General features: G+C 33.7%; 2 protein-coding genes and 1 long non-coding RNA gene across 3 annotated transcripts; 1 reads left to right on the forward strand and 2 right to left on the reverse strand.

The window, feature by feature from the left end:
- Positions 1 to 531: 531 nt before the first annotated feature.
- Positions 532 to 1,347, reverse strand: LOC104117235 (17.3 kDa class II heat shock protein-like). Its single transcript, XM_009628261.4, has one exon. The coding sequence runs from the start codon at positions 1,240 to 1,242 to the stop codon at positions 769 to 771; it is 474 nt and encodes a 157-aa protein (XP_009626556.1). The 5' UTR covers positions 1,243 to 1,347; the 3' UTR covers positions 532 to 768.
- Positions 1,348 to 8,302: 6,955 nt separating this feature from the next.
- On the forward strand, positions 8,303 to 9,957 carry LOC138896696 (uncharacterized). The gene is made up of 3 exons (XR_011410090.1): positions 8,303 to 8,665; positions 8,989 to 9,052; positions 9,818 to 9,957. It is a non-coding gene; the product is annotated as an uncharacterized lncRNA (long non-coding RNA).
- A 1,400-nt stretch (positions 9,958 to 11,357) lies between these two features.
- Positions 11,358 to 12,164, reverse strand: LOC104117237 (17.3 kDa class II heat shock protein-like). The gene has a single exon (XM_009628264.4). The coding sequence runs from the start codon at positions 12,074 to 12,076 to the stop codon at positions 11,603 to 11,605; it is 474 nt and encodes a 157-aa protein (XP_009626559.1). The 5' UTR covers positions 12,077 to 12,164; the 3' UTR covers positions 11,358 to 11,602.
- Positions 12,165 to 12,391: the final 227 nt, after the last annotated feature.

Consider the following 12,391-nt stretch of genomic DNA (forward strand, 5'->3'; position numbering starts at 1 on the left):
TGAGCTCAGCAGTTATTGTAAGGGGGAGAATTTCTGAAAAACTAATGACATACACTATCAAAAAGCTCAATAATATTTATTTCTTGCTTATTAATATTGCTATTACTTCCTTCGGAAGCTACGCTCCCGCAACCAGGCTGTTCAAACCACGTATAAATGTTTACATGTAAACAATTACACTTATCATTAGTTGTAAAGATACCGAGAGAGTATCTTGCTACTTGGACGTACTTTCAAGATTGGGAATTATGGATGATGGGGATTCATGCTTTTATCGCCTACGTTTCTATCTTGTTAACCTCTGCCATATTATTCATAGTCTGTATTCAAGATTTTATTGTTCCGAATTGCAATTGATTTCGCAGAATCTTCAAGACACTCTGTCACTATCGTTCAAAATGGCCCTGAATTTCTTAAAACAATACTATCAAAACCTTACTCAATTTCTATAAATCTCTCCAAGTTTAAACATAAAGGAAAAGAAGATTATTTGTTCCTTATCAGATAAAGAAGTTGATATCGATAGCAATGGAAGAAACAAAACTGGATACCAGTAGCATTTAACTTGCATTAAACAAAAGAATGAATACCTACACATTTAGATTTTCCTCACATTTCATCATAAAGCATCTAGAAAATATAAAGAAAACAGAGAAAAAGATATCTATACCATTTTTATTACTGAGTCAATACTATCAAAGCATCAAAACAGAGCACTTCCAATTCCCAAGTCCACAAAACAGGGTAATTAATAACTAGTCCAATATCTCATGCAATTTTAACCTCGATAGTTTTGGGTTTCTTAGGCTCAGGTGGAGGCAACTTCTGAACAATCACAGTCAAAACCCCATCTTGACAAACAGCAGAAATTGCATCAGTATTCGCATTCTCCGGCAACGTAAATTTCCTCATGAATTTCCCAATCCTTCTCTCCATTCTAATATACTTAGCCCCTTCTTTCTCTTCTTCCCTCTTCCTTTCTCCACTGATCAGCAGCACATTGTCATCTTCCACCTGCACTTTAATATCTCCAGATTTCAACCCCGGCATGTCCACGATAAACACATAGGAATTTTGGTACTCTTTCACGTCGGCTGGTGTTGCAGCCATTGCCTTAGCGTCACGTACATAGTTCCTTGACGGGGCGTTAATGGACTTGTCGGAATCTTCACCGGCGGCGTCCATGAAGTGCTGGAGAGTGTGGAGAAGTGGTGTGTCGATACCCATTAGCCTGAAATCCATCTTCCTCCTCTTTGATTAACTGAGTGTGTTTCAATTTTGAGATATTATGAGATTTTGATTTTGGTGTATTTGAGTTGGTTTTTTTCGCTTTGGTTTTGCAGAGAATGCTAAGGGAAGATGTGATGATTATATAGTGTAAACATAGAAGCTTCTGGAAGGAAATGGAAGCAGAAGGTGACATATTTCTAGGAGCTTCTGTCCCTTATATTGTCCACATGTTCTATACTTGTCTAGAACTTTATCGATTCTTCGCACGCAAGATATGGTCCCCCATTTTCCTTCTTTTCTTTTGAGGTCTAATGTATGGTCCCCTATAATTGTATGTTAGTAGATATTTAGCAAATATGTTTCCACCTTTTTACAGATTCCTCACAAAAAAGAAACATATCTTTGACCATACTTTTATTACATCAATTAGTATCATTTGAGTTCCTTCTTTTCTATATCTTTGTATAGGTAAAGAAAGATTTTTATAATCTTCATATTAGAATGTCTTTATAAGAATAACCTAAAAGTAGAATATTCTGACTCCAATGAACGATATGAAAGGTTCCTTCTTTTCTATATCTGACTAGTTAAATGAGAATTTCGTTTGACCCATGAAATGCATAAACAGCTGTGGATGAAATAGAAAATCAAATCGAAGTACTAATAATACTACACTGATGAGAACAGACTTAATGATTTAGGGGGCGTTTGGTAGAATGTATAAGAATAGTACGGAATATGATACATTATTAATATTGTAATTAGAAATGTTGATTTTTTACATGCATTGCACAATTTTTAACAAAAAATTATTTATAATAATACCCTCTGACTATTTGAAAAAGGATTTAAAAGAGTAATTTTTTCCTTTATATATGTTTATCCATGTATTATAATTATAATATTGCTAATGCTATAATTTACTATTGATAAGAATAATACTGAATAAGGTGAATAATTAATACAAGTATTAGTTATACATAAGTTGAAAATAACGAAACAAAGAATTTTTATTACCAAAACTAATACATGTATTATTTTTTCTAATATATCATACCAAACAACCCTTTACAATCCTCGGCTTTTTGTGCACCATACTTTTCTTTCTACCGACCAAGATAGTTGTGAGCTAATTTTCTGGCCAAACTAACCGCTCCACTTTTTTGAGGTTTAAAGTCCTTTGCCTTGATTGACACAACAAACATTTCACTCTAATTATTATGATCAATTTTGAATACAAACAATAACTATGTCTCAATTTTGAAGATGTTGGAGTACTATATGAACTCCTCACTGACCTCAGAAACAAAAGAATAAATGGCCGAAGCCCCTTTCTTTGGCCAAAATCAAAAAAGAAAGAAAGGGAAAAGAGTTACTGCGTAAAACCAAATCAGAAGCAAAAAGGGATTTTGACGGGTCAAGGGTTAAGGCAAAAATAAAAAATACAGAAAGTGAGTTGGGGGAAAAGCTTGGTGCCGCAAAAGAAGCCACTTTCAGCCATTGTTTGTTCAAATCTTAAGGTACTGTATTCCACAAATTTGACTAAAGTTAAATTAGGAGGTTGGCAAAAGTCAGTGAAACAAGGAAAGATATGTATAATTTTTGTTAATCTTTAGTAGTCTGTTGAGGAATCTTAAGCACTAATTATGTCTTACGGGTATTACTTGAGCTTCTTCTTCTGATAGATTTTAATTTCGATTCTCATGATTGGAAGATTCTGCAGAATAATAGAAATTACACTAGTTCATTCACGCAATTGAGAATTTTCTTCCTAAAGAATCAATAGAACTTTATGAAATTAAATTAATAAATTATATGAATATGTTGGAGTTGATAGATTAGTAATTACTCATATGTAGGTAAATATAATTCGACGAATTAATAGTCAAGTATGAAACCTCGAGGGTTGGCTATTCTAAATTAGTTATGAATTAGCCTAAACAAGAAAATTAACATGAGAACGATATTATGTAATTATAGAATGATTGGAGAAATTTGTACGAATTGCTCGAGGTGAAGCATTTGGTATTTCGGCACGAGTACTATGAGTAGTAATCTTACTGCAATTTGTATTTTCATAACTTGCATGATTTACACATAATTTTTAATATGAATATGTTACCTATTATTTTGATTTGCATGTGGGACAAGTCTTTTACTCGATATGATACCAAAATAGTTATTTGAGATGATTACCGTTGTTTTAAATATTTCCGTTAGTTTTGTTTTACCGTTACTTGAATATACTGTTATCAAAATGGAATTATATGATTTGATAAGAACCGCAATGCCCTATGTTGTTTTAAAATATTTTCTACGAGTATATACGTATTTCAGAGATAAGTATAAATGGGAGTAGACATTGAAGGAAACCGTAGCTAACGGAGGGTTTGTTAGACCTGGTGCACCTTGTAATTACCGATTACCATTATAGCCCTCGCTAGTGGGAAGGTAGAACTAGCATACCATTATCGATTTCCCTTGAGTAGGGACTACCGTTATATTTGACTTCTTGCGAAGAAGTCCACAGTTATGCCGATTACATGATCCGTTCATTGAAACTTCCCAAACATGAATATTGATATTACACAGTATTTACCGAAATTATTACCGAATTATCAATTAATTTATAATACATGAAAAATATGATGAGACTGATTATTGTTTATTATTTTTGAAATGGCATCTTTATGATATTTTCTGTTTAATATACTAGCATGTTTTCTAACTTGTCCCCAATAAAAACAGTTGTGGTTAAATGTTATTACTCATTGAGCTAGCGACTCATTCCACGCTAATTATTTTTACAGAGACAACAGTTGACGCAGGCGAGGATTTCGTTAATTAGAGTGCACAGGTTGATAGTTCTAGGTGAGCCTCGCACTTGTTCGCGTGGGCGAAGATTTTATTTATTGTTATTGCCTTTTCTTTGAACTCTTAGAGTCGCTCCATAGTCATTCTTTTTGTGTCTTGGATATTCTTTTGTTATTATAGACTTATGTTGAGTATCACTCATTCTTATTAAAGTTGGAGATAAAGTAGTATTTCTAGTTGTTAGTGGTGGACTATTAATGGTAGATATTTGTTTTGGTTAATTGATAAAGTCATTGTCGTTTGAATTGATATTAGGATGTTTGGTTGTTGATTTGAGACATGAAAATTTTTGGGATAGTCCAAATACAGGGGAAACTCTGTCAGATTTTTTATAAAATACTGATGAGGCTTACTTGGTGGCACTTGCTCCTAAGTGCCGATCATGATCCTAAATTGGGTCGTGACAAAGTTGGTATCAGAGCTAGATTATTCTTGTGACTAATGGAGCACACGTCGGTAGTAGAATCTCAATTATGGTTATGTAGCCGGCCATTCCCATAATCGTAATTTTGCGAGGGCGTGATAGGATGTGTCTTGTCTTTCTTTCTTATTCCTCTGTACGTGTGTGGCGATTAGGGTAAAATAATTGAATCTATCATTACTTATCCTATTCATGTATGACTCGGACCAATTACCCTATAATGGAATTGGGCTAGAGGTTCAAACTTCAAAGACGTCAAATTTCGCCAATGGACATGCATCCATATCCAAGCAAAGAAAATGCTACATAAATAGAATACAATACCAGTGAAAGGTTCATTGTGCCATATGAGGTGATTTCCGGTAAGATGTGTAATAGAGTCCATTTCAGAAATTTATACTAGTCCACCACTACAACGATAAAGGAGTGCTATCACAAAAAGGTACTTACCTCAAAAAAAAAAAAATTGAGATCTTTATGGATATAATAGATAAACATAAGAAGAATGACCAATGAAGTAGGGGCTCTAAAGTCCTCATGCACCTTGAAGATATGGGGAACAACAAAATATTCTTAATAAAATTCCTAAAGTTGAAACTACTAAGTTTACTATTTCTGATAATTCAAAGGATCATTAAAGGTTTTAATAACATACTTACCACGTTATGAGCTATAGGATATTTCATGAAGAGGTCTATGGAACATGCAACTTTTGGACTAGAGAACATGGCGAATACATGAAATGCTACGGTACTCTTAGAGATGCCAACAAGAGCAACACAACTAATTTGGGAATAATTTCACTAAAATGTTTATGAATCACTTCCTTCTTGATAGTTTGTGACATGAACTTGCCTGCTAGATTATTTAAGAAATTGATTTAGACGTTGGGTATACTTACATATAACACAAAACTTTTTCAGCTGGTTACGCAAGCAACATCTTAAGTTTAGAGACTTGTTAAAAGGTTGGTTAATTGTTTAAACAAGATAGTAACTGCATATATGAAGACTTAAACCTATTCTGTAGCAGTTACACTTACCAGAAAGATTGAAAATATGGACATGATAGGCGTGCAAGAACTCACATAAGAAGATCAAGATTAGAATATCTTTTAGTATGGATTTTAATATGAGTCGAAGATTTATAAATCAAGAATGTTTTGAGATATTAAGCGAACCTTTTCGGGTTTTCGCATCTGTGAAAAATTTATAGTAGTTAGACATGTGTTTAAAACTTTTAAGATTCAAGTTAAGAAAAATAAACCCTAGCTAACCAAGTTGTACTTGATATGGTTGACTCTAACGTACAGATGGATATGGACTAATTATCTTCTTACCATGCTACCCTAGATTACTGTGGAAAGACTATTAGGTTTGGTGAACTTTAAAAGTTAGTTTTGTCTAAAAAGGGGATTATAGGTTTTAGAGACGAGAAAATTATATATTTTGAAGACTTAACGATTATAGAAGAAATGTTGTTTGGATCACATAGATACGGTAAGGGGCACAAGAGAAAAAACACTTAGTTTGAGGGAAAAAAAGTATCATAATGAGAGATTCTCTAAAGTATTCCTAAGGATTTACTAGGACTACCTCCAATATGAGAAATAAACTTCGGTATTGAGCTGACACCTGGCACCCATACTATATCATATAGCACCAACAGAGTTGAGAAAGCTAATTGAATAATTGAGACACCTACTGGATACAGGTTTTATCATACCGAGTGTTGCACCATGGGGTACACCAATATTATTTGAAAAAAAAGGGATGAGTCTTCAAGAATGTGGGCCAACTATAGATAATTAAATAAGATAGCAATATACAACAAATATTTCTTGTCTTGTATAGATAACTTATTTGATCAGTTACAAGGAGCCATTGATTTTTAGTTTGGTTATCATCAGCTTAGAATAATAAAGGAAGATATTTCGATGTTGCCTCTAGTACTCGGTACAAACATTATGAGTTATCTGTGATGTCCTTTAGATTGGCCAATACTCCAATTGCATTGATGTATATAATGAATATGGTGTTCAAAGAAAAAAAAACATCATAGTTTTTACTTACTATATTATGGTATATTCTCGTACCCGAGAAGAACACGAGAATTACTTGAAAAATATGTCAAAGACACTGTAGGAAAATCAACCTTTTTTCCCAAGTTCTTCAATTAACTGGACTCGATGGTATTCATAGGACACATGGTATTTAAGAATGAAAAATGATAGATTCTAAGAAGATACAATTCATAAATGGCTGAGACCCATTTCTCCTACAGAGGTTACTTTTGGCTTGACAGGCTACTATAGGCAATTGTGTAGGATTTCTCTAGAATAGCACCACCACTCACCAAGTTAACATAGAAAATCGCTAAATTTTAGTGGATGGAAAAATGTACAACGAGAAAGCATGTTTGACAATTACACTAATGTTAGCCTTATTCCAATAGGCTCTAGAGGATTCACGATGTTATGTGATACTTCGAGGGTAGGATTAGGATATTTTATCATGCAAAATAGTCGCGTGATAGCCTATGCTCTAAGGAAATTGAAGAAGCTCAAGTCGTATTATGCCATTCATAATTTGGAGATGGTCATAGTGGTATTTCCTTTTAAGATTTAGAGACACTATTTATACGAAGAAGCCTATGAGATTTATACATAGCACAAGAGCCTGAAGTATATTTAAAACTAACAGAGATATAAATATTTAGCAATGCTGATGGAGGAAACTACTGAAGATATAATTGTACTATTTTATATTGTTCAGGAAAGATAAATATTATAGCTTATGCAAAAAAAAAAAATCTATGGGTGATTTGGCGCATATAGCTCCTGTAGAGATACTTCTGGACGAAGATATGCATAGACTAGAGGGTACACGTATTAGATTCAATGTGGAACAAATAAAATAAAATTCAAAGACATTATTGGCTATTGGTCAAGCCCGATGTAGAGTGTATAAAGGATAACCAATACGAGAATGAGCGATTATTTAATTACCGAGATTAGTTTCTAGCTGGTAAAAGCAAAGATATGCCTGTTAATAGTGAGGGTATTCTCCGAATAGGTAATTAATTATGTGTAGCAAACGTATATGGGTTGAGACAAGCTATTTGTGATGGAGCTCACAACTCTAGATACACTGTATATCTCAGGTCTATAAGATGCACCATGACTATAAAAAATATTGATTGGTTGGGAAAAAAAGAAAGAAAGAAAAAATTCGTTAACTTTGTTTCTAGCTATTTGACATATCAGTAATTACTCAAACAATTAGAGGTATGATTATATATAGGAGAGTTGTAAATTGGCTTATAAAGTAGGCACGTTTCTTGCTAGTTAAAACCTCTTATAATGAGGTAAAATATGCATAGATATACATGAACATAAAATTATCTGACTCAATAGAGCTCTATTGTCCGTCCTCAAATTCAACTAAAGGTAGATAAGCGTCCCAACTACCTCCAAACTCAAGAATACAATCTCTTAACATATTCTCCAAGATCTATATAGCATATTCGAACTTTGCGTTTGCGTGCGATAAAACTAATACTAAGATCTACTCGTGTACCCAACATTTCTTGAAAAGGTTTTTAAATTGTGAAGTGAATGTGATCCTCTATTAGATAAATCCGGAGACCGAATTTCATAATGTGGGGAGAATGTAATACTCATTACAAAAAAAAAGGGTAATTAAGTAATTTAACCAAAATAAAATATATAAAAAATACAATACAAGATGAAATAGGGGTAAAGCCCTATGCAAACAAAAGAATAAAGGGCTGAAGCCCCTTTCTTTGGCCAAAATCAAAAAAGAAAGAAAGGGAAAAGAGTTGCTGCGTAAAACTAAACCAGAAGCAAAAAGGGATTTTGATGGGTCAAGGGTTAAGGCAAAAATAAAAAATATAGAAGGTGAGTTGGGGAAAAAGCATGGTGCCGCAAAAGAAGTCACTTCCGGTCATTGTTTGTTCAAATCTTAAGGTACTGTATTCCACAAATTTGAGAATATATTTTAATGGTTAGAGTTAAATAAGGAGATTGGCAAAAGTCAGTGAAACAAGGAAAGATATGTATACTTTTTGTTAATCTTTAGCAATTTGTGAGGAATCTTAAGCACTAATTGTATCTTATAGGTATTACTTGAGCTTCTTCTTCTGCTGGATTTTAATTTTGATTCTCATGATTGGAAAATTCTACAGAGTAATAGAAATTACACTAGTTCATTCACGTAATTGAGAATTTTTTTCCTAAAGAATCAATAGAATTTTATGAAATTGGATTAATAAATTCTATGAATAGGTTGGAGTTGATAGATTAGTAATTATTCATATGTGGGTAAATATAATGCGGTGAATTAAGAGTCAAGTATGAAACCTCGAGGGTTGGGTATTCTAAATTAGCTATGAACTAGTCTAAACAAGAAAATTAATATGAGAACGATATTATGTAATTATAGATTGATTGGAGGAATTTGTACGAATTGCTCGAGGTGAAGCATTTGGTATTTCGGCACGAGTAATGTGAGTAGTAATCTTACTGCAATTTGTGTTTTCATAACTTGCATGATTTACACATGATTTTTAATATGAATATGTTACCGATTATTTTGAGTTGCATGTGGGACAAGTCTTTTACTCGATATGATACTGAAATAGTTATTTGAGATGATTACCGTTGTTTTAAATATTTCCGTTAGTTCTATTTTACCGTTACTTGAATTTACTGTTATCGAAATGGAATTATATGATTTGATAAGAACCGAAATGCCCTATGTTATTTTAAAATATTTTTTACGAGTATATATATATTTCAGAGACAAGTATAAATGGGAGTAGACATTGAAGGATCTCGTAGCTAACGGCGGATTTGTTAGACCTGGTGCACATTCTAATTACCGATTATCGTTATAGCCCTCACTAGTGGGAAGGTAAAACTAGCATACCATTATCGATTTTCCTCGAGTATGGACTACCGTTATATTTGACTTCTTGCGAAGAAATTCACAGTTATACCGATTACATGATCCGTTCATTGAAACCTCCCACACATGAATATTGATATTACACAGTATTTACCGAGCTTATTACCGAAATGTCAATTGATTTATATTACATGAAAAATATGATGAGACTGATGATTGTTTATTATTTCTGAAATTGCATTTTATGATATTTTCTGTTTAATATACTAGCATGTTTTCTGACTTGTCCCCAATAAAAACGGTTGTGGTTAAGTGTTATTACTCATTGAGCTAGCGACTCATTCCCCGCTAATTATTTTTACAGAGACAATAGTTGACGCGGGTGAGGATTTCGTTAATTAGAGCGCACATGTTGATAGTTCTTGGTGAGCCTCGCACTTGTTCGCGTGGGCGAAGATTTTATTTACTGTTATGGCCTTTTCTTTGAACTCTTAGAGTCGCTCCATAGTCATTCTTTTTGTGTCATGGGTATTCTTTTGTTATTATAGACTTATATTGAGTATCACTCATTCTTATCAAAGTTGGAGATAAAGTAGTATTTCTAATTGTTAGTGGGTGGACTATTAATGGTAGATATTTATTTTGGTTAATTGATAAAGTCATTGTCGTTTGAATTGATATTAGGATATTTGGTTGTTGATTTGAGACATGGAAATTTTCGGGATAGTCCAAATAGAGGGAAAACTCTGTCCGATTTTTTGTAAAATACTGATGACGCATACTTGGGGGCACTTGCTCCTAAGTGCTAGTCGTGATCCTAAATTGGATCGTGACATCATATTATACTCATATTGTACAACAACAATAACAATGGACAACAATGATAATGATGATCTCTGCATTTTTCTACAGGCATGTAAAAATTTCAAATGTAAAAGATATCTCTCCTAAAAACATAGGACCTAAATAAAGCAAATTCATTAATTACATTACTAAAATTTAATTCCAACCAATTGGTATAGCTAATACTCAATCCGTCTCAAATTATCTGTCGTGTTTTTCTTTTACACGCCCCTTAAGAAAATATTTATCCTTATTTATGTCTTAAATATAATATTTCTTCATTTAATACTTACTCATAATTAAGATATTTGTCGTCTACCAGAATAATTAATATTAAGAGTAGAATAGAAAAAGAATAATTAATTTACACTTGAACTTCTAAAATGACAAATAATTTAAAATAATTATTTTTAAAAATTACAATAAATAATTTAAGACAATTCCTAATTTTCACCATGTCTATGAGGATTTAAAGAGATTGTATATCTCTTGAGACAACGTTGATCTATCTTTTTCCCGTTTATCATGTTCGCTCGCCATAACTGCACCCTATACATCTGTATACATAAAGGGTGATGCAAGACACGATTAAATCATTGACATTGACATTCTATATTCTCTCATTTTATCTAAACGCTTGCTGTACCTTTTGTCGAGTGTGATCGTTGTTGCTCTGTGAATAGTCTGTTTAATTATAAATCTATGCATTAGAAAAGAAACACAGAGTTTGAACAGTAGAAGTACTAACAATCTTCTCGTTTAATCCTGAATCTACGCATTAGAACAAAAAGGAAGACAAAAAAATGTGATTGAATCTTGAGAACCAACAGCAGGAGCTTAATTAATTGGCTACATATATTCAGGCACAAAAACTTGGGACTAAGTTTGGATTTGGTCACGATCTATTCACGGACTGAACAAGGCCAAATATGCAATACTCATTACCAATATGGACGACGAGGATTCATGCGTTTATCGCATATATTTCTTCTATCTTGTTAAAATCTACGATATTCATAAGGTGTGCTCTCGGGATAATTCAAGATTGATTTTGCCAAATCTTGAAAAAAAATCTGTCACACGTTCGATAAAGGCCTGAATTCAGATATGGAAAAGTACTCGATACATTGATGCCAATCGAAGAAACAAAACTGGATACTAGAACACCTACACATTTAGTTCTTCCTCACATTTCATCATAATCCATAAAACATTGAAAATATAAAGACACAGGAAAAGATCAAAACAGAGCACTTCCCATTCCCGTGACCACAAAACAGAGTGACAAAATAACTACTTCAATATCTTATGCAATTTTAACCTCGATAGTTTTGGGTTTCTTAGGCTCAGGGGGAGGCAACTTCTGGATAGTGACAGTCAAAACCCCATCTTGACAAACAGCAGAAATGGCATCAATATTCGCATTCTCCGGCAGAGTAAACTTCCTCATGAATTTCCCAACCCTTCTCTCCATTCTGATATACTTTGTCCCTTCTTTCTCTTCTTCTCTCTTCCTTTCTCCGCTTATCAGCAGCACATTATCATCTTCCACCTGCACTTTGATATCTCCAGATTTCAACCCCGGCATGTCCACAACGAAAACGTAGGAATTTGTGTATTCCTTCACGTCCGCTGGTGTTGCAGCCATGGCTTTAGCATCACGTACATAGTTCCTCGATGGGGCGTTGACGGGCTTGTCGGAATCTTCACCGGCGGCGTTCATAAGGTGCTGGAGAGTGTGGAAGAGTGGTGCGTCAATACCCATTAGCCTGAAATCCATCTTCCTCTTCTTGATTTGACTTGGTTTCAATGATCTTGAGGTATCTTTGGATGTGGGAGTTTTTTGCTTTTGTGAGTTTTAGCTTTGGATTGCGGAAGATGCTGCGGGAAGATGTGATGATTATATAGCGTAAACATAGAAGCTTCTGGAAAGAAATGGAAGTAGAAGGTGACATATTTCTAGGAGCTTCGCCTTCAATTATGTTCCTTACATTGTCCATGTTCTACACTTGTCTAGAACTTTGTCGATTCTTCCCATATAAGATATGGTCCCCTATTTTCCTTTTTTCTTTTGGGGTCTAAGGTGTGGTCCCCT

This window comes from Nicotiana tomentosiformis, chromosome 8, assembly GCF_000390325.3.
Source record: "Nicotiana tomentosiformis chromosome 8, ASM39032v3, whole genome shotgun sequence".
Classification (NCBI taxonomy): Eukaryota; Viridiplantae; Streptophyta; class Magnoliopsida; order Solanales; family Solanaceae; genus Nicotiana; species Nicotiana tomentosiformis.

What these genes read in the sequence shown, in the direction of transcription:
- LOC104117235 (XM_009628261.4), bottom strand. Translation starts at nt 1,242, where the DNA reads ATGGATTTCAGGCTAATGGGTATCGACACACCACTTCTCCACACTCTC.
- LOC104117237 (XM_009628264.4), bottom strand. Translation starts at nt 12,076, where the DNA reads ATGGATTTCAGGCTAATGGGTATTGACGCACCACTCTTCCACACTCTC.